The sequence below is a fragment of the Mytilus edulis genome, chromosome 12 (assembly GCF_963676685.1).
Source record: "Mytilus edulis chromosome 12, xbMytEdul2.2, whole genome shotgun sequence".
NCBI classification, from domain to species: domain Eukaryota; kingdom Metazoa; phylum Mollusca; class Bivalvia; order Mytilida; family Mytilidae; genus Mytilus; species Mytilus edulis.
Window position 1 is genome coordinate 61,315,332 of NC_092355.1, and position 22,789 is coordinate 61,338,120.

The window sequence follows — 22,789 nt, forward strand, 5'->3', positions numbered from 1 at the left end:
ATAGTTGACTTATGGCATATAGTATTAGATAAAAAGACCAAAACTCAAAAAACTTAACTTTGACCACTGAACAATGAAAATGAGGTCAAGGTCACATGACATCTGCCCGCTAGACATGTACACTTTACAATCATTCCATACAACAAATATAGTAGACCTATTGCATATAGTATGAAAAAAACAGACCAAAACACAAAAATTTAACTATAACCACTGAACCATGAAAATGAGGTCAAGGTTAGATGACACCTGCCAGTTGGACATGTACATCTTACAGTCCTTCCATACACCGAATATACTAGCCCTATTGCTTATAGTATCTGAGATATGGACTTGACCATCAAAACTTAACCTTGTTCACTGATCCATGAAGTGAGGTCGAGGTCAAGTGAAAACTGTCTGACAGACATGAGGACCTTGCAAGGTACGCACATATCAAATATAGTTATCCTACTACCTATAATAAGAGAGAATTCAACATTAATACAAAAAATCCTAACATTTTTTTCAAGTGGTCACTGAACCATGAAAATGAGGTCAAGGATATTGGACATGTGACTGACGGAAACTTCGTAGCATGAGGCATCTATATACAAAGTATGAAGCATCCAGGTCTTCTACCTTCTAAAATATAAAGCTTTTAAGAAGTAATTAAAGCTAACGGCGCCGCCGCCGCCAGATCACTTTCCCTATGTAGAGCTTTCTGCAACAAAAGTTGCAGGCTCGACAAAAACAAGCGCAAAATGTTTGCTTTATTGTAATGAAGATATGTTACATTTGATCTAATACAATTAAAGTGCATCTTATAGGAGTTAGTGCCCCTGAAATGTCTCAATATATAGTTATTTGATATAAACTTCAACTAAGTTCATTATAAAGCCATATGACCTTGTACAAAAGGTTAGGTGACATATGACCTTGAAAAATGACAACCGGAAGTGACCTTGAGAAAACTGGAAGTAGCTTTTTTTGCACTTTTTTCATATCAAAGTACTCAGAATCCATACATTTTGTAATTTAAATACATTTATCAATCACTAAAGACTAGAAGTGACTTTCTGTAAACCGGAAGTGGTCAATTACATCCCGGTTTACAGGCAAACGTATATCATGTATATAGAAACTATATATTTTTGGAATCAGTGTGAAAAAAGCTATCATATGAGACCAAAAGTAACATTTACTTAACCGGAAGTAGCATATTATCTACTTTAGTTCACTTTCAAATATATCAAAACCATTATTTATCGCATCAGTCTGAAGAAAGTAGCTTCTTTTCAAAATTTCTTTGATGTGGAAAGGCCTTCAATTGTTGGTTTTTTAATTTTATTAATGTTGGTTAACAAATAGTTTTACATAAGTTAAGTGTCACTTGTTCTTGAACTTATGTTAGGCAATTAAAGTTCTCTGGTTTTATCCATGCAGTACCAGTGTATAGTTGTATAAGTTATAGATATTTCATATCTTTTGGATAGTTTTGTGGTGTTGTATAAATTATACCATAGCCTTTGTTGAAATTCCCGGCAATAAGCTCACGAGACACCACAAAACTATCCAAAATATATGAAATATCTGTTTTAACCTATCGCATATATTGCTGTTTAAAAATGTGTATTTCATATATATTTTTGTTAGTTTACTTTAAAAATACTTTAATACGAATCAGTCAAATTACCCTTTTTGGACCTTACACATTAAGCTCCGCCTACTTTCTGAAATAAGCAAGGGCTTCTGAAACAGCGGGAACATCAGTTGGATAAGATTTTTCGACAGCGATGGATGCACATCTACATTGGTGACGGGTAACGTTACAGACAAAAGAAATTGGATGTTTTGCATATGGCTGCAAGAGATATTTTAAAAGTTTTCCGGAACCCCAGATTAAAAGTTGAACTGCAAAGGGTTAGTGTATTTTTTTATTTTATCAAAATTTTAATTATTCGAAACGTTAATTTTTTATTGTTCACTAATTTTATAACTCCGTGGAAATTTGAATCTCAAGAATCTTTTAGTGAGTTTGGATGAATAATTCCATGTTTTAATTTGTACCAGAAGCCCAAGTCGACGCATTAATTAACAGGGTATTCAAAATGTCCACGATTTAAATCGCATGCGATGTATATTCTATTGTTTTATATATTCAGCTTCATTTAAAGGAACCTATCTATTTTAATTCTCAAACATAATTGTTATTACTTAAGCAACATCGTTAAAAGTTTAGATTTATATCAAATCGGATGAGAATCCAGGATTTTTGAAGGGGGGGGGAGGGGGGGTCTAGCAAGTCAACATTTAAGGTAAAATTATATTTAAAAAAAAGGACTACGCATCTACCACACACGAATGAAGCTCCTTAAAAAGGGCGTGCCTTCCGCTCCCTCCTCCCCAAAAAAATGTGCCTCGGCAATTTTAAACCCTTTCACCAAATATATTCATGTGGCTGTACAATGGAGGCTATGTGACTACAATCGAAGTAGACATCAGACTCTGAATCACCGAAAATCAACTTATATTTTCATGTATAATTTGATAATTAAATTTTAACACATTTATACCTTTTTTTTTAAATATTTTCTTGACAATTTTTTGTTCATTTAAAAATATAGGGACAACGGAGTTGGTGTACGTGGGTTCGATTCCCACCCTAGGCATTCATTTATATCGGCTGGTGCAAAGTGGGCAGTTTAGCTTAGTGGCCCCACATTGACTCTGTTGTCCATATGTCAATTTAAAAATTCAGGCGGCCTTTTTTAGGTCTTGTCATCTTTGTTTTTCTTTTCGAAAATCATACACAACAATCCATGGTATAATTGTGAAAATTATACCATAGATAGCTATGGTATAATTTTCGGTTATTGAGATTTATACACTTGTTGCATTCCCATACATTTTCCATAGGTTACATTGTACAGCTATAGGTTAACACATAGTTTAACACTCATATTTGAAAATCTTATAATTATAGATTATCGTTGATCATCTCAACGAGATTGATTTTCTCGCTTGAGCTGGTACAGCGAAAGTGAGAAAAGCAATCGAGTTGAGATGACCAATGATAATCTGTTTATCGCTATTTTATCTATGACGACGTTGTCAATTTCATGTCAATTTCGTTAGCAACGCCACGTGGCCTCCTTAGTTTCTAGCGATAATTTTTCCATCTCAAGCGAGAGGCATGATATGAAAATTATCACAAAAAAACATCAAAAGAAAAATGCACAAAATAGCGATAAAATCCGTTATTTTCAGTTTTGGAAGGAAAAAAGTTGCTTATCATTGTTATGTTAAAAGTGTGAATAATCTAGAAAGAATCATTTCCTGCCAATCTTTCAATGCTTATATCTCAAAAACAAGGAAACAGACCCTTCAATTTTTTTCTATTATTTTAGTTCCATTAATAATATACAATCAATTTATTACAATCTTCTTCAAAGCTTGTTATTGTGAAACAAAATAGAAAACTCCCTTACTACATATGTACTATTACCATGATTACAATTAAAAGACTAAACAGTATGTTTATGCGTCACATTTGAAAAAGAAGTCATAAATTAAAAGACAAAATTCAGTGTAATTACAGTATTAAATATAATTCTCATATCTCCTTCTTACACCACAGAATTCTTACCTGGACAATTCGGCTCACACTGTTCTTTCTCCTGTAGAAATAATATATATAAATAATGAAAAAACGCAATTTTAATACGTGTGTATATATGCAAAATAAATTTCTTGGTAGAGGCGTCTGAATACAGCACAAACAACATTTTTTTAAAGGCAAAAAAAAAGCGAAAATGTATATTTAAAAACAAAACCGCATTTGACCAGCAGGTCGTACAACGGATATATTCTTAAAACCCTGCTGACTGTCAATGGCGATTGTCAAATACACGGACCACCAGATGTTGGATCTTAACTAATAATGTAATACTAAAAGGCAGAAAACAATAAACTTGCAGAAAAGATGGTATACCGCAAACAAAAGGTGCAAAAGTACACTATATCCTAATATCATCAATTAATGTCTCATCAGTGATGTTAGAAAACGACACGGTATTTGGAAGGCCATATTATCTACCTCAATTTAGGATGGACTCTTAAATTTTGAAGATTTGAAATAGGATAATTGGATTATATAAACATTTTCCTAAATACCACAAAAGTAGATGAGTCTAATTTAGTAAAACGCATTTGACTAGCATATCGAACAGCGGATGTGCATAAACCTCTGCTGACAGCTTTTGGCAATCATGCCAAATAAAAGGATCATTAGATGTAACAAAATGGATCTTGATTATTAATTTAATACCAAACAGAAAACAATAAACTTATGGAATAGATGTTATACTGCAATGAAAAGGTGCAAAAAAATGAGTACACCACATCGGGATTTGGACAATTACTATCGTTTTTAGAAGGCCATACAATTTACCGTAGTTTAGTACTCAATTTAGACTAATTAATTTTGAAGAGTATACATAGGATGAACATTTCATTTAAACCAGAAGGCAAATATAATGCAAGCCCAAACGAAAAAATAAAAAAAACGCATTTTTATACGTATGCATGCAAAAAACATGTATTTGTAGAGGGATCTGAATTAAACAGACAAGAGAGCCGTTGTGTAGTGGTTAGTGCATCGGACTACTAACACAAAGGTTTGCTGTTCAATTCCTGTTTGGGATGAAAATTTCAGGAACTCAATTTTCGGCTCTCCCTTGACACCATCTGTGAGTATGGTCTTGCACGTTAAAGACGCCCTTGTAGATTTCGAAAAATAGGTAGGCTAATGCCACTATAAGGCAGCACTTGCACCCGCAAAGTGGAAAGGGAGTAATTTAAGTTGCAAAACTTGTTTCCCAATCCACTATAAATAAATATGTTTAAACTAAGCAGACAACTTTTCCCTTATAAACAAAACACATTTGACTAGCAGATCGAACAACGAATGTTCTTATACCCTCCTGACTGCCAAAAATATTGATCAACAGATGCCATTCTGTTTTTAAAACATGTAAACGATACAAAAGAAAAACACACACTTAATCTGTTACCCATGAAATTTTATTCAGATTGAGTAAAAGATAAACATAAGAGAAATGTATTGTCCCTAACTCTCATAACTTACTGACTTCATAATTCTATTTACTTATTTAGAAAAGGGGTATACTTTTTGGTAGAATGCTAAAGTTAAATTGTATTCCTGGGATTTTGTTTAGTTGATACTTTGTTAATAAATTGCATTGGAATTATAATTATGCAAATAGACTTTGAATAGTTAATTTAACACATAAATTACTAGAGGTTAATTTTACAAGTAGTGTCATTTACCAGCACCTACCTTACCCAAAACAAAATAGAAAATAAAACACTTCTCATTGTTTGTTTTCATTAACCAAATGAGTTTTGCAAAGTTCAAGCATTACCTATTTAAGATTTCAATTTATTTTTTTGTATTTACCTTTTTTTTTTAAATCTAACATCATCTGTCCTAAGATTTCAATCTTGGTGTTATTTTTTCTTTGAATTAATCAGTGATTTTCTAAATGACCATACAATTTATCTAATATATACCTTTTCTTGGTTCCAAACAGTGGAGTTTCCTGCTCTATGGGTTATGTTATGTGTGTCACAAACCCATTCATTTGACTGTAAAGCTTCCTCTTCATCAATGAAGCATTTCATCTCAGAACATGAATATTCAAGATGGAACGGTAATTGTTGACAGCGTTTTACATGGATTGTGGACTGATAGAAATCCGAAATTCTCTCCAGTGTTGTAACCAAACATTCCTTAACTACAGTAGCTATATCTCGTACTATAAGTCCAGCCGAGGTTTTATGGACAATATACAGAAGAATCTTGTTGCCTTCAACACAAACTACAATATCATGTGACTTGTCAAATGAGACTACAACAAATCCTGAAAAGAGGAGCTTTCTACCTTCATATTGCTTCAGAGTCCACATGCTCAAACAGGCACTGATCAGACGATTAGGCAAAGCTGGTGGTATGACAGTCCCTTTAAAAACAAAAGCTAAGCATATAGCTCTCACTGGTGTACACTCTTTGTCCATAAAGCTGGTGGTATTTCGTTGTGTGACCATACAGGGAACAAAGAACATCTCTACTGGTAACCGACTTCCTGAAGCTGTATCATACCTCCGTTGCTCTGCCAGAATATCTAAATGAATGAGTATGTTGAATATAAACTCTTTGTATGGTAAAACTGCACGGAAGTCCTTCTGTTTCCATATCTGATACAAGTTTTCTCGATGTATGATCCCACTTTCTGACATTCTTCTGAAAGTTTCCTGTATTCTTCTTTTCTTTGGCCAAAATCCTTCATCTAAAAATAAACAAATTTTTTTTAATTTTTTTTATTTTCCCTCATTGATAATTTTTTTAATTTGACCAAATTCCTATAGGACAACAATCTGCTGTGTAACATCAAATTAAACAAAAAGAATGATACCCACACAATATGATGCATAAGGTTTTGTGGTCAAGCTATTAAAATAAATGGTAAAAGTCCCTTTAATTACTCCTGTAAAACTAGTCAAATAAGGCTTAAATTAAAATATTATTTGTTTGCCCTTTACCGACCGACTCTATAAATTCGTTCCGACTGAAAATCTTTTATTTGTATTTACCAGCAATATTTTGTTTTAATTATTTTTTGTTCCTCCCGAAAATCTTATGTTTGTATTTCCTGCTCAAAACTTTTTTACCGGAATCCACAGGTTTTATCTTCCCCGTATAAGGTTAAGTCCATTTGGTATCACGTCAGCGTTTGGCATGAACACTTGCATTTAGAGATTCAAAGCTTTTGATTGAAGTCGATGTTGAAAGTATAACCAACGTTGCCCTTTATACTTGAAGAGCAGGGTTCATTCAAAAAAGTTTGTCCAATACAAAATTATCAACGTGTGTACAAAATATTTTGTTAACGGATGTTGTATCCTATATAAAATGTATAAGTATGACGTTTAGTGATTTGTATATCCGGATGATTATGTTAACGCTGCCTATTACCAGCTTTGACATTTTATTTATATCTGAAATGAACCGAAGTCCTGTAAATTGGAGAATAATTGGCAGTAAAATCGCCAAGTTTTCCTTGCAGACCATTTATAAATGCGATGTAAAATATGTGACATTTGAGTTTCAAGTCTTTTAGCTTTTTTTTTATAACACCCGGACACACTCAGTCTCTAGGGTTGTAAATAAAGTAAGATAAATGCTTAGTTTTAGCTCTATTAACTGGTTGCATGATGACGATGGTGGGAAATGGCTTTATATTCTAGTCAAATTTTTTTTTTTTATTTCACAGATATCATCTCTGATAATTTCAGTTCAAATTTTGATAAAATTGGTAGAATGTCGGAATGACACATACTATAGATGGGGGTTGGAGGGTCTGGATCCTGAAATCCCGGGCTTTAAAACATGAAATCCTGAGCCCCCGAATTTAAATAAATTTAAATTCTGCATCCCGAAATTAAAAAAAAAACAATTCCTGGAAATCCTGAAATCCCGAGCTTAAAAACACCCAATCCCGGAGTCCCGATAAAGGTCCTACCCCCTAATAGATTGCACATAGTAAAGCTGTTTCACAAACCATGCTAGGGAGATATATATATGATATTAATAAATCTTTCGGTCAAGTTAAGCGTACAAGGTACATGTACGTAGTACAGAATATCAGTGCAAGTTAAAACTCTTTAAAAGTTCCAGGCATATAATTGTTGAAAATATGCTCGAGCCCTATATTTTGATATTTGAAAACAAATAGAAGTGCATATAAATTAACTTTACATTATACATGACAATTTTTTTTCATAACTTCCTGGGACTATTTAGAAACTTTAATAAAAGTAAAGATTAGTAAAATCGATCATTCTTAAAACAAGAGCAAATACAGACAAAAATGATATCATTCAGATATTGTATCTATAAAATAAAATAGTATACCTACCTGCCTACCCATGACAAAAAATGTACCGAGCCAAGTTATTTTATGGGAAAGAAAAATAAAATATTTTACCTACCTACCTACCTACCTCGTTTCCAAAAATAGGGTCCGAAAAGGGCAAACAAACAATATTTTAATTTAGGCCTAAAACTGATGATAAAGCAGGGTGGAAAGAATATGACAGCAACTAATCTTACTATGTAAAAGTCCCTTTGCTCCTGTAAAACTAAAGGCTCTCAAGAGCCTGTGTCGCTCACCTGTTACTGTATTTACTGATGTCGGTTATCTTGGTTGGTAGGCAGCTGGGTCATTAGACACTTTTTTGAAATAGATACCCTAGTAATGATTGTGGCCAAGTTTGGTTGAATTTGGCCCATAGTTTTAGAAAAGAAGATTTTTGTACAAATTTACAAAAATAATGAAAAGTTCAATATTGACTATAAAGGACAATAACTCCTCAAGGGTTTCTCTAACAATTTTGGTCATGTTGACTTATTTGTAGGTCTTATTTTGCTGAACATTATTGCTGTTTACAGTTTATCTCTATCTATAATAGTATTCCAGATAATAACCAAAGACTGCAAAATTTCCTTAAAATTACCAATTCAGGGGGCAGCAATCTTGAACAACAGGTTGTTGGATTCGTCTGAAAATTTCAGGGCAGATAGATCTGAATGCATTGGTTTTGAAGATATAAACCAAAATATACATTTTACCCCCGTGTTCTATTTTTAGCCATGGCGACCATATTGGTTTGATGGCCAGGTCATCGGACACATTTTTTAAACTAGATACCCCAAGGATGATTGTGGCCAATTTTGGTTAAATTTAACCTGGTAGTTTCAGAGGAGAAGATTTTTGTAAAAGATTAAGGACGCCGGACGCCAAGTGATGAGAAAAGCTCACTTGACCTTTCAGGTCAGGTGAGCTAAAAATGGTCCAATAAAAGTGATATAAATAGAACAGGATGGAGAGAATATGACGACAGCTAATCTTAACAAGTCAAATAAACTCATTATAGATACCAGAACTAAATTTAGTATATATGCCAGACGGGTGTTTTGTCAGCTAAGGTGATTTATGCCTGAGGTAGAAAAGCCTAAGTAATTCCAAAAATTCAAAAATTTGTTAACAGTAAATTTATAAATATAACCATATCAATGACAATTCATGTCAGCACAAAAAGTGCTGACTACGGGGCTTGTGATAACAAATCATTATTGCAAACAGTCTCTGAATACTGATGTGTTTCGAATGGACAGATACACTCACTGATGAGTCAATTGTCATTTACATAGCTGGGCAACGTCGGAGGATCATAAAGAATGCAAAAGGACATCAAAGAAAGAATAATAAACAGCATGAAGACAAAATAAAAGCCATAGATCAGTTCTGCTCAATGGCCTTATTATGTACAACAATGTCATCTGCATGAAATAAGTCAGTAACTCTTAGTTTTCAATTGATTAATAGTTTAAACATATTTTATTTGCAAAAGAAGCAAAAGGGATTGGACACAAGTTATAACAACATTAGAGACGTAATTGATTAATACCTGTCACAAAGGATCTCATGACCTCCACCATGAGTAGCGGGTTAATTATCACATAATTTTGGAGCTGAATAGTATTAAAGTAGATAAGCTTCCCAAGAGAATGTTGGAAGTGTAGGAAGTCATGAAGTTGTACTGAATCCAGGACGGACACCTTGCTGATTGAATTCAATTCTTTAAGTTCTACCAATGACAGGATTTGTTTTCCTGCAGCTACCAATTCAGCAATCTCCAGTTCAAGGGGGACCCAAGCGTTTGGCATCCTCTCCCCCCAACATGGATGATCGAAAGTAAGCTCTGTGATGGCTTTCTTTAGGGATTCAATTTCTTGATCATTTTTATCAGTTGCATTGACAAATATTTGTTTGTCAAGGACAAGATGATTTCTTCCCTCGTGATCCTTAAATAATTCCTCTACTTCGCTGTACAATAGTGCACGTCTGGTTTCCACATCCTCCTGTCAAAAAATAATCATCTTTAAGTACACATGTGAAGGCTGAATAGGATGCTGTTGCAAATGATTGGCGTCATACTTGTCTATGTAGAGGAATATGATATAATTATTTTTCAAAGAACTGGTTTAAGTGCTTACAAAAGACTGTTGTACAATTATTTTTTGTTTTGTTTTTATGGATATTTGTCATTGACAGTAACAGAACTACACTGGTAACATATTCTTTTGTTACTTTGTTTCTAAATACATGTAAATAAAATAATGTATATGTTACAGTAAATAGTTGAAATTAGGAACTAAATGTAATTACTAAAATTTAGGAATTAATTATAATTCCTGATGCACTTAGTTAATACAAGTAATTCCTTAAACTGCCTAGTTATTACCAATAATAACTAATATTTAAATGAATTTTTTCACCTATTTACTAACAGTGAATCAATGTTGTATGTAATATGGTCAGCTGATCAAAATAAACTCATCATAAATACCAGGACTAAATTTAGTATATGCCAGACGCGCGTTTTGTCTACAAAAGACTCATCAGTGACGTTCGAATCCCAAAAAGTTAAAAATGCCAAATAAAGTACGAAGTTGAAGAGCATTGAGGACCAAAATTCCTAAAAGTTTTGCCAAATACACCTAAGGTAATCTATGCCTGAGGTAGAAAAGCCTAAGTATTTCAAAAAATTCAAACATTTGTAAACAGTAAATTTATAAATATAACCATATCAATGACAATTCATGTCAGCACAAAAAGTGCTGACTACTTGGCTTGTGATACCCACGGTCAGCTGATCAAAACTCAGTAAATAATCCTTAAATATACTTTTTTGTTAAAGGGGCATTTGCTCTATAATACAAAAAGTTAGATATGAGTTTTTGTTGTTGAATGAGATTTTAGTTCCCTTTTTTGGTACTTTATAAAAAACATGGCTGATGAGTTATTAACTTGTAAGTGAAAAATTCGACCCCATTGAATAGCAGTGATCGGAAAGGACGTGCACTCTGCACCTATAGCGCATATCGCCCAGAAATGGTGCATAGAGTATCAAATGTAAGCGCCCATGTGGCGCACAATATTTTCCACTTCATTTCGAAACGTTTAGATATCGTCAAATGGATTTCTTATCGTGTGCCGCCATGTGTATGTACACAACTGTGTAATGTTCCTCCAATGCTAGGAGGCCCGAGACCACAATTAATTCCTCTATCATTTCTTTATAACGTTTTTTCGCATTAAAAAAGTTTTGCCTATTCTTTTTGTCTAATTTTTTGTGTTTGTAATGTACAGTACAAGTCCAAAAATATATGCAATTTTCAGAAAAATTGCATGTTTACATCATACAAATTTGGCCAATACACATCCATACCCCTATAGGCAATTAAGTCAAGAGATGATCCAAAAAGTGTAAATATTACTTTTTTGCACCTGGCCTAATCACTCTTTCCTTATTAAAATCAGTTAAAATAAAACATCTAAAAGTTTATTTCAGCTCTCTTCTTTCGTTTCCACCCCAGAGAAGCTAAGAAATGAATGAGAAAGGGAAAGAAAAAAAAATAAAGAAAAAATACACTATAATTAAAGGGAACTATATTCGTGAACAACGAAAAGCGAGGTCATTAATTGTGGTCTTGGGCCAGGAGCACCTATATATTTTTGGGACATCTCGGGTGATTTCGTATGGTTATAATAGAACCATGCGGTACACCTAATTACCCAAAAAACGTAATTGACCACCATTCATGATATCATTTTTTATAAACAACTTTAAATTTGTAAAATTTGGCTAGTACAGTTGAGATTTATCTCTATTTATTATATTTTAAGGTTTAGCGTGCTATTATTTCAATTGAAAAACCCCAAAGCATTTTTATCAATATAATTTTTGTCTCCATAAAAGGCGTTTAACTGTCCTTGTCATTTTTTGGTCTTTGACTAGTTTTGACATTCCTTCAGCAGTAAAAACATTGTAAAACTCCACCCAAAAAGTATCAAACCTTCCCAGAAATAATAATGTCCATCTGTGTCTGTCTGTTTGCAAATCAAGACCAGGTGCTTTGTAAGGATAGGTGTTCTCTGCTTCTAATGCGACACTATCATTATGTCAATATCCACTAAATATGGAATAAATTTATACATGATGTATATCAACATTATTTTGTCAATTACCAAAATCATTCTAATAAATTACTATGCTCTTCATTGACTCTTTAATTGGAGTAATATCTTATCTTATCTTATCTTATTTATACATGTATTTCAATTTCAAATGGATATTTATATTTGCTACACAAAAGGTGGGATAACTGCTGTATGACTTGTATAATACAATTTTGTTGCAGATTCTAGGAGGTCTAGAGAAAGTCATCAAAAAGAGACAACAAGAATGTGTCCAAAGTACACGGATGCCCCACTCGCACTGTCCTTTTCCATGTTCCATGGACCGTGAAATTGGGTAATTATCTAATTTGGCATTAAAATTAGAAAGAGCATATCATAAGCAACAAGTGTACTAAGTTTCAAGTTGATCGGACTAAAATTAAATCAGCTTCATCAAAAACTACCTTGACCAAAAACTTTAACCTGAAACTCCCACTTTCATTTTCTATGTTCAGTGGCCCGTGAAATTGGGGTCAAAAGTCCAATTTGGCTTAAAAATTAGAAAGATCATCTCATAAGCAACAAGTGTACTAATTTAGTTTCAAGTTGATTGGACTTAGCTTTATCAAAAACTACCTTGACCAAAAACTTTAACCTGGACGGAAGAACGGACACACAGACGGACGAACGGAGCCACAGACCAGAAAACATAATGCCCCTATACTATCGTAGGTGGGGCATAAAAATATAATTTTATTTATGGCGAATGTCCACTTCATCACAAAGTTCTGACAAAAGAAGTTGTAGTTAAACCTATTTTGTAAAAGGAATTTAATCATCTCATATGTAAAATTATTCTAAATGATATGGCAGATTTTACAATAAGAAGGAATTATTGTTTTTTTGTATCCATCAAAAAAGCAATTGCTGAAACTGTGAAACAGACTGTGTAATGGAGTAATGCATTATGTTATTGAATAAAATGTGTCTTTCTGAGTAAATAAAAATAAAAATTACTCTGTGTTTGTGTTTTTTGTTAGAATTAGAGGGTTTTCAATTTCAAAATATTGGACATGGAATAGACATCATGACCTACTTTACTGACATCCAGCTTATTTGGAGTGGAATTTTGAAGTATTATTTATAAGTGGAGCCTAATAACATGGACTTATATTTTAATAAAAAGTCTTCTTTTGTGTTTTAATCATAACTTTAAGGCAGATTTTTATTGGTAAAGGCTAAAAAAGGTAATTTAATCATATTGTTGCTAACGTCACGACTTTTCCGTCCATTGTGGTATGTCACGATCGCAATTTTCTTGTTGGTTCTCAGACAGCCTATTGTAGTTATTTTTATCCCGGGTTTTATAAATAATTGAAAATAGCAATCATATTAAATTTGGATGACGTAAGGGGGTCAAAGGACTTGAGGAATCAATATCATTGGCTGTTTTATTTTTTGCGAACGTTACTGCTCGAGGTTTCCGTCCAAATCAGTGTCACGTGAGCAACATATATTTAGATCTGTAACTCTCCTGTATAGGAGTTACGATATCGCCCTTTGCAGAAATAGATTCGGAGTCAGTTCCTTCACATGATGGGGAAGCAAAGAAGGTAAGTTGTATGTAATATCGTTACAAGAGGACCTTAAATGTATTCCGTCCATCAAAAAGACGTTCGCAACAAAACGTAATGTCATGATAGTAGATGTTGCTAATGTTACTATTACGAATTGGTTTCTTGTGTATTCATTTGATATAAAGTACACCTGCAAATGACATTCTGTATATTTAGAAATTCTAAACCAGACTGTACAATTTTATTACTTCAGGCATATATTAAACATCACTGTGTGCATACATTTTAACTTTTAAAGATGTTGTTGCTCATGTGACATGTCCAAATGTCGCTAACGTTACTAATTTTTTGGTTTCTTGTGTATTCATTTGATATAAAGTACACCTGCAAATGACATTCTGTATATTTAGAAATTCTAGACCAGACTGTACAATTTTATTACTTCAGGCATATATTAAACATCACTGTGTGCATACATTTTAACTTTTAAAGATGTTGTTGCTCATGTGACATGTCCAAATGTCGCTAACGTTACTCATTTTTGTCTCCGTCACGTTAGCAACATGAAAGTAGGAGACAGAACACAATACTGTAAAATCTGCCATATGCAAAGTCTGTCAAATGGAAATTTTAATTTTATTATGAATTATCAAGATCATTTAACCAAATTTGGCATAATCAAATGTCTATCACCAAAAAGAACAGCAGAATTTGCCTCAAAACTTCTTACAAATGTATTTCTCATATTTAAATTTATATCATTGGCATGCATGTTGCAAAGATTTTGAGTGAGTTTCAAAACTTACATAACAATCATTTTCCTGTTTCAATTCACAAGCAGAACTAAAGAGCATGCAGTGTTGAAGGAGCTTTGATTCCCTAACCCTTAACTAATCCCAACAATCCCTACCCTGTTACTTCCTTATTTTATATCTTAAGTTAGTAAATAGCTGTAAAAATTACTAAAAAAATCATTGAATACCTGTAATCACTGAAACAATCAGTAAATACATGTAATTCCTAAATGAGTAGTAATTTCATGTATTTACTGAATTGTTTAGTAATTACTTGTAATTCCCTATTTCACCTATTTACTGTAACATATATATAGATTATTATAAGTTATCATGTATTTCTTGAGCTTATATCCTCCACTAAGTCTAAACCATGGAAAATATGAAGATTGTGACAAAATCATCAATTTAGGTACCTGAGAATTATTATTTGTTACGCCAAACACACGATTCGTCTCCATAAGACTCACCAGTGACGCTCCGATCAAACTAGTTATAAAGCAAAGGAGTACAAAGTTGAAGAGAATTGGGGATCCAAAATTCCAAAAAGGTGTGCCAAATATGGCTATGCCTTGGATAAGAAAAATCCTTAGTATTTCGAATAAGTTATAGTTTTGCAAACAGTAAGATAATAAAAATTTCCATATAATTGATATTCAGGTCAACACCAAAGTGCTGACTACTTTATAGCTGGTGGTTCCATCTTGGACAAAAATAGGAATTACATTTTCATTGTCAAATGATTAAAAAAAGTATTAAGACACATCATCAACTGTTCAAGTCAACAAAATTATCAAGGATTAATACACAAACACACCAGTGTGGTATGAAATTTCTTCATGTGGATATTAAATCAACATATATGTTTAGCAAATCACATTTGTCCTCTTTATCTTATTTTTGACCATTGGAATAGAGTTATTTTTAATCACAATATTTGCAATATCAGTACAGTCAGCATTACCATCTTTCTTTTAGTATGTTCTTTTCTGGAGTCAAACTAGTTTGTAAAGGAATGTATGCTTTTACAAAATATATGACTCTGTGTTTTTAAAAGCCATTATGTTTAAACATATAACACATGTATAAAGTACCTGTAAAATAGACAATGGTTTATCTATGAACCTGATGATGCATCACCAAGTATAACAAGTTTCCATGAAGCTTGATTCTACATGTTGCTACTATGAGAACACTCTGGTACTGTGTCCTTCTTAGTGAATACAAACAAGATCTAAGGAAAACCTCAATAAATGACCTACATATATCTTTTTCACTTACCACTGGTATCTTGTCCTTATGGGTGGCAACAAATAAGATCCTAGGTATGCCAGCATACACCACCTTACAATAGGTCAGTATTGAGTTCACCCAGTGTAGTAAGAAGACTGAAAGTATAATAAAACTAAAATGCAATGTAATCAGATGTGTAATTTGTCTCAAATATATTTTAATTTTATCACTTTCATAAACTAGAGGCTCTAAAGAGCCTGTGTCGCTCACCTTGGTCTATGTGAATATTAAACAAAGGAAGAAGATGGATTCATGACAAAATTGTGTTTTGGTGATGATAATGTGTTTATACACCTTACTTTACTGAACATTCTTGCTGCTTACAATTATCTCTATCTATAATGAACTTGGCCCAGTAGTTTCAGTAAAAAAAATTTGTAAAAATTAACAAATTTTATGAAAATTGTTAAAAACAGACTATAAAGGACAATAACTCCTTAGGGAGTCAATTGACCATTTCAGTCATGTTGACTTATTTGTAAATCTTACTTTGCTGTACATTATTGCTGTTAAAAGTTTATCTCTATCTACAACTAGAGGCTCTAAAGAGCCTGTGTCGCTCACCTTGGTCTATGTGAATATTAAACAAAGGACACAGATGGATTCATGACAAAATTGTGTTTTGCTGATAGTGATGTGTTTGTAGATCTTACTTTACTGAACATTCTTGGTACTTAGAATTTTCTCTATCTATAAATTAATAAACTTGGACCTTTAGATACAGTGAAAAATATTTTGTAAAAATTTACAAAAATTTACCAAATTAGTGAAAATTGTTAAAAATTGAATAAAATGGGCAACAACTCCTTAAGGGGTCAACTGACGATTTTGGTCATGTTGACTTATTTCTAGATCTTATTTAGCTGAACATTATTGCTGTTTACAAGTTATCTCTATCTATAACAATATTCAAGATAATAACCAAAAACAGCAAAATTTCCATAAAATTACTAATTCAGGGGCAGCAACCCAACAACAGGTTATCCGATTTATCTGAAAATTTCAAGGCAGATAGATCTTGACCTGTTACACAATTTTACCCCTTGTCAGATTTGCTCTAAATGCTTTGGTTTTTGAGTTATAAGCCCAAAACTGCATTTTACCCCTATGTTCTATTTTTAGCCATGGCGGCCATCTTGGATGGTTGACCGGGTCACCGGACACATTTTTTAAACAAGATACCCCAATGATGATTTTGGCCAAGTTTGGTGTAATTTGGCCAAGTAGTTTCAGAGGAGAAGATGTAAAAGATTACTAAGATTTACGAAAAATGGTTAAAAATTGACTATTCAGGGCAATAACTCCTAAAGGGGTCAACTGACCATTTCGGTCATGTTGACTTATTTGTAAATCTTTTTTTGCTGAACATTTTGCTGTTTACAGTTTATCTCTATCTATAATAATATTCAAGATAATAACCAAAAAAAGCAAAATTTCATTAAAATTACTTATTCTGGGGCAGCAACCCAAAACCGGGTTGTCCAATTCATCTGAAAATTTCAGGGCAGGTAGATCTTGACCTGATAAACAAATTTACCTCATGTCAGATTTACTCTAAATGCTTTGCTTTTTGAGTTATAAGCCAAAAACTGCATTTTACCCAAGGTTCTATTTTTAGCCATGGCGGCCATCTTGATTAAATGGCTGGGTCACTGGACACATTTTTCAAACTACATACCCCAAAGATGGTTGTGGCCAAGTTTGGATTGATTTGGCCCAGTAGTTTCAGAGGAGAAGATTTTTGTAAAAGATTACTAAGATTTACGAAAAATGGTTAAAAATTGACTATAAAGGGCAATAACTCCTAAAGGGGTCAACTGACCATTTCGGTCATGTTGACTTATTTGTAAATATTACTTTGCTGAACATTATTGCTGTTTCCAGTTTATCTCTATCTATAATAATATTCAAGATAATAACCAAAAACAGCAAAATTTCCTTAAAATTACTAATTCAGGGGCAGCAACCCAACAACAGGTTAACCGATTTATCTGAAAATTTCAGGGCAGATAGATCTTGACCTGTTACACAAGTTTACCCCCTGTCAGATTTGCTCTAAATGCTTTGGTTTTTGAGTTATAAGCCAAAAACTGCATTTTACCCCTATGTTCTATTTTAGCCATGGTGGCCATCTTGGATGGTTGGCTGGGTCACCGGACACATTTTTAAACTAGATATCCCAATGATAATTTTGGCCAAGTTTGGTGTAATTTGGCCCAGTAGTTTCAGAGGAGAAGATTTTTGTAAAAGTTAACGACGCCGGACGACGACGGACGACAGACGACGGACGACGGACGACGGACGCCAAGTGATGGGAAAAGCTCACTTGGCCCTTTGGGCCAGGTGAGCTAATAATATTCAAGATAATAACCCAAAATAGTAAAATTTCCTTAAAATTACCAATTTAGGGGCAGCAACCCAACAACGGGTTGTCCGATTCATCCAAAACTTTCAGGGCAGATAGATTTTGACCTGATAAACAATTTAACCCATGTCAGATTTGCTCTAAATGCTTTGGTTTTTGAGTTATAAGCCAAAAACTGCATTTTACCCCTATGTTCTATTTTTAGCCATGGCAGCCATCTTGGTTGGATGGCATGTCACAGGACACATTTTTTAAACTAGATACCCCAAAGATGATTGTGGCCAAGTTTGGATTAATTTGGCCCAGTAGTTTCAGAGGAGAAGATTTTTGTAAAAGATTACTAAAATTTACGAAAAATGGTTAAAAATTGACTATAAAGGGCAATAACACCCAAAGGGGTCAACTGACCATTTCGGTTAAGTTCACTTATTTGTAAATCTTACTTTGCTGAACATTATTGCTGTTTATTACATTGGTTGCAATGAATTACATTGATTTCCCAGTTAGATAAAAACCGATAATTTCACATGTGAAATAAACGTGGTTATTTCACTCTCTGACGTCATACAACAATAGGCGTTGTCAAGACGTCGATAACGTCGGATCAAAACAAATTGTCAATGCGTAGGAAAAAGATATAGTTCCTTACATTTTCTACATTAATTTCATAAAAGAAGCCATTTCATTTGCCAATGTAATAAAAAGAATAACTAATCGTCGTATTTGAATATCAAAAATAAGACAACATGTGACCGAACGCCGCTATGGATTAAACTCGTGCTGCGCACTCGTTTAATCCATGCGTCGTTCGGTCAGGCGTTGTCTTATTTTTGATATTCAAATACGGCGATTAGTTATACTATAATTACAGTTTATCTCTATCTATAATAATATTCAAGATAATAACCAAAAACAGTAAAATTTCCTTAAAATTACCAATTTAGGGGCAGCAACCCAACAACAGGTTGTCGGATTCATCTAAAAATTTGAGGGCAGATAGATCTTGACCTGATAAACAATTTTACCACATGTCAGATTTGCTCTAAATGCTTTGGTTTTTGAGTTATAAGCCAAAAACTGCATTTTACCCCTATGTTCTATTTTTAGCCATGGCAGCCATCTTGGTTGGTTGGCCGGGTCACGCCACACATTTTTAAACTAGATACCCCAATGATGATTGTGGCCAAGTTTGGTTTAATTTGGCCCAGTAGTTTCAGAGGAGAAGATTTTTGTAAAAGTTAACGACGCCGGACGACGCCGGACGCCAAGTGATGGGAAAAGATCACTTGGCCCTTTGGGCCAGGTGAGCTAAAAATGGTTAAAAATTGACTATAAAGGGCAATAACTCCTAAAGTGGTCATAATGACTTATTTGTAGATTTTACTTTGCTAAACATTATTGCTGTTTACAGTTTATCTCTATCTATAATAATATTCAAGATAATAACCAAAAACAGCAAAATTTCCTTAAAATTACCATTTCAGGGGCAGCAACCCATCAACGGAATGTCTGATTAATCTGAAAATTTCACGACAGATAGATCTTGACCTGATGAACAAATCTACTCATGTCAGATTTGCTCTAAATGCTTTGGTTTTTGAGTTATAAGCCAAAAACTGCATTTTACCCCTATGTTCTATTTTTAGCCATGGCGGCCATCTTGGTTGGTTGGCCGGGTCACCGGACACATTTTTTAAACTAAATACCCCAATGATGATTTTGGCCCAGTAGTTTCAGAGGAGATTTTTCTAAAAGATTACTAAGATTTACGAAAAATGGTTAAAAATTGACTATAAAGGGCAATAACTCCTAAAGCGGTCAACTGAGCATTTTGGTCATGTTAACTTATTTGTAGATCTTACTTTGCTTAACATTATATCTTTAGAGTTTATCTCTATCTAATAATATTCAAGATAATAACCAAAAACAGCAAAATTTCCTTAAAATTACCATTTCAGGGGCAGCAACCCAACAACAAAATGTCCGATTCATCTGAAAATTTCAGGGCAGCTAGATCTTGACCTGATGAACAATTTTACCCCTGTCAGATTTGCTCTAAATGCTTTGGTTTTTGAGTTATAAGCCAAAAACTGCATTTTACCCCTATGTTCTAGTTTTAGCCATGGCGGCCATCTTGGTTGGTTGGGCAGGGCACCAGACACATTTTTTAAACTAGATACCCCAATGATGATTATGGCCAAGTTTGGTTAAATTTGGCCCAGTAGTTTCAGAGGAGAAGATTTTTCTAAAAGATTACTAAGATTTACGAAAAATGGTTAAAAATTGACTATAAAGGGCAATAACTCCTAAAGTGGTCAACTGACCATTTTGGTCATGTTAACTTATTTGTAGATCTTACTTTGCTGAACATTATTGCTATATGCAGTTTATCTCTATCTATAATAATATTCAAGATAATAACCAAAAACAGCAAAATTTCCTTAAAATTACCATTTCAGGGGCAGCAACCCAACAACGAAATGTCTGATTCATCTGAAAATTTCAGGGCAGATAGATCTTGACCTGATGAACAATATTACACCGTCAGATTTGCTCTAAATGCTTTGGTTTTTGAGTTATAAGCCAAAAACTGCATTTTACTCCTATGTTCTATTTTTAGCCATGGCGGCCATCTTGGTTGGTCGGCCAGGTCACCGAACACATTTTTAAAACTAGATACCCCAATGATGATTGTGGCCAGGTTTGGTTAAATTTGACCCAGTAGTTTCAGAGGAGAAGATTTTTGTAAAAGTTAACGCAGGACGACGACTGACGACGACAACGACAACGCCGGACGACGCCGGACGCCAAGTGATGAGAAAAGCTCACTTGGCCTTTCGGCCAGGTGAGCTAAAAAGGAAGGCAATTAAAAACCAGAAGCTTAGAAATAGAGTAAAACATCACGTTGTAAGAAAATGGCAACACGTAGAACAACAGATTTTTCTTTTATAATTTTACTTATTAAGCTTAATTGTATAAATTGTACCATTTGACCAAGGGAAGGCAATACAAAAAAATACAAAATTCAAAAAAATCTAACAACTGTCAACAAAACACTATAGGGAACACGAAAGATTGAGAACCCCTCAAAACCTGGGTGCATACTAGCATGCTCCTAACCAGTTACCAGTTACTGATATTGGCAACAATCGTTAAACTTTGAACAAGACAAGTGAACATTTGTTGTTATGTTGCATTTGAAGATGTGCATTCATGTCTATATAAAAAAGGAGATGTGGTATGATTGCCAATGAGACAACTATCCACAAGAGACCAAAATGACACAGACATTAACAACTATATGTCACTGTACAGCCTTCAACAATGTAAAACAAGTAAACAAGAAAACTAACGGTCTTATTTATATAAAAAAATGAACGAAAAACAAATATACAACACATAAACAAACGACAACCACTGAATTACAGGCTCCTGACTCAGGACATGCAAATACATGAACAATGTGGCGGGGTTAAACATGCTAGCAAGATCCCAACACTCCCCTAAACCATGCTAACCTGGGACAGTGGTAAAACAGTACAACATAAGAACGAACTATACAAATCAGATGAAAAAGGCTTAACTCATAAGATGGACAAAAATACAAGTGGACGTGGCCGGTTACTTGTACATCCGACAACAAAAAGACACAATGAACAGATCTGAGAGTACTCACAGTTATCTGACAGCTAGTTCAAAGTCACTAACAACTAATTAAAAAAATCATGAATCTTAAGACTAAACTATCAATCCGTACACATCGAAGATCCAATGGATTTATTGTAAAGACGTCATAAACAGTCAGAGAAAAACATGACCTTGTGCAATGTCAAGTTACAGGTATGCATTGTATATCTCTTAAAACTGCTTCCAATCTCAGTGAAAAGTAACTAGAGGTTCCCAAGAGCCTATTTTACTCACCTGATTCTACTTTGGTTATGAAAATCATGTAAAAATTTATTAAAGTCATAACACTTACCCTAATAAGGATTGAGGCCAAATTTGGTTTAATATTGGCCCAATTATATAATAGAAAATCCTGGTAGCCATCTTGAACATTAAATTGGCAATAAAGTAGAAACACTTCAAGTACATCATAAGAAACATTTATGCCATGTTTGGTTTCCTTCCCTTGGGGTCCTTTGTTAAACTGAGTATCCCCTTGGCAGCCATCATATTTGGTGCATTTGCTACACAAGACTTTTGTATGTATTTCACATATAAAGTAAGTTGTTATAATGAATTTCCCGTAGGCAGCCATCTTGGGTGATTGAATTGCTACAAAGTAACAACATGTAGCCAAGACCACAATAGGAACAATGTTGCCACGTTTAGTGTCATTCCATTAAGTGGTTCTCTCAAAAAAGACATATGTATATATTGCCCATAAGTTCCTATGTTAAACGAAGTTTCCCGATGGCGTCCATCTTGAATGATGGATCACCTACAACACTTCGGTAGCACCTCATTAGGAACATTCATGCCATGCTATGGTTTCAACCCATTAAGCTGTTGTCTAGAACAAGACATTTGTATATATAAACAAATATATTCTATCGAGTTCTTTGTTAAACTAAGTCCCCAGCTGGTTGCCATCTTGGATGATGGTTCCCCTACAAAGTTTCAATTCATTCCATTAAGTGGTTCTCTAGAAGAAGTGCAACTTGTAAAAAG

The 22,789-nt window shown here is 33.8% G+C and overlaps 1 protein-coding gene and 1 long non-coding RNA gene across 2 annotated transcripts in view; both read right to left on the reverse strand.

Annotated features, from left to right (window-relative positions):
* Window positions 1–22,789, reverse strand: part of LOC139498915 (uncharacterized) — a 437,948-nt gene that overhangs the window by 352,388 nt on the left and 62,771 nt on the right. The window lies entirely within an intron of this gene.
* The window catches only part of LOC139498899 (uncharacterized), a 99,969-nt gene that overhangs the window by 37,182 nt on the left and 39,998 nt on the right, over window positions 1–22,789 (reverse strand). Inside the window, exons 12-15 of the mRNA XM_071287489.1 lie at window positions 15,739–15,845; window positions 9,532–9,985; window positions 5,575–6,350; window positions 3,629–3,659 (exon numbers count right to left, since the gene is read on the reverse strand). Of these exons, the coding sequence (XP_071143590.1) occupies window positions 3,629–3,659; window positions 5,575–6,350; window positions 9,532–9,985; window positions 15,739–15,845 (1,368 nt within the window). The remainder of the gene's footprint in view (window positions 1–3,628; window positions 3,660–5,574; window positions 6,351–9,531; window positions 9,986–15,738; window positions 15,846–22,789) is intronic.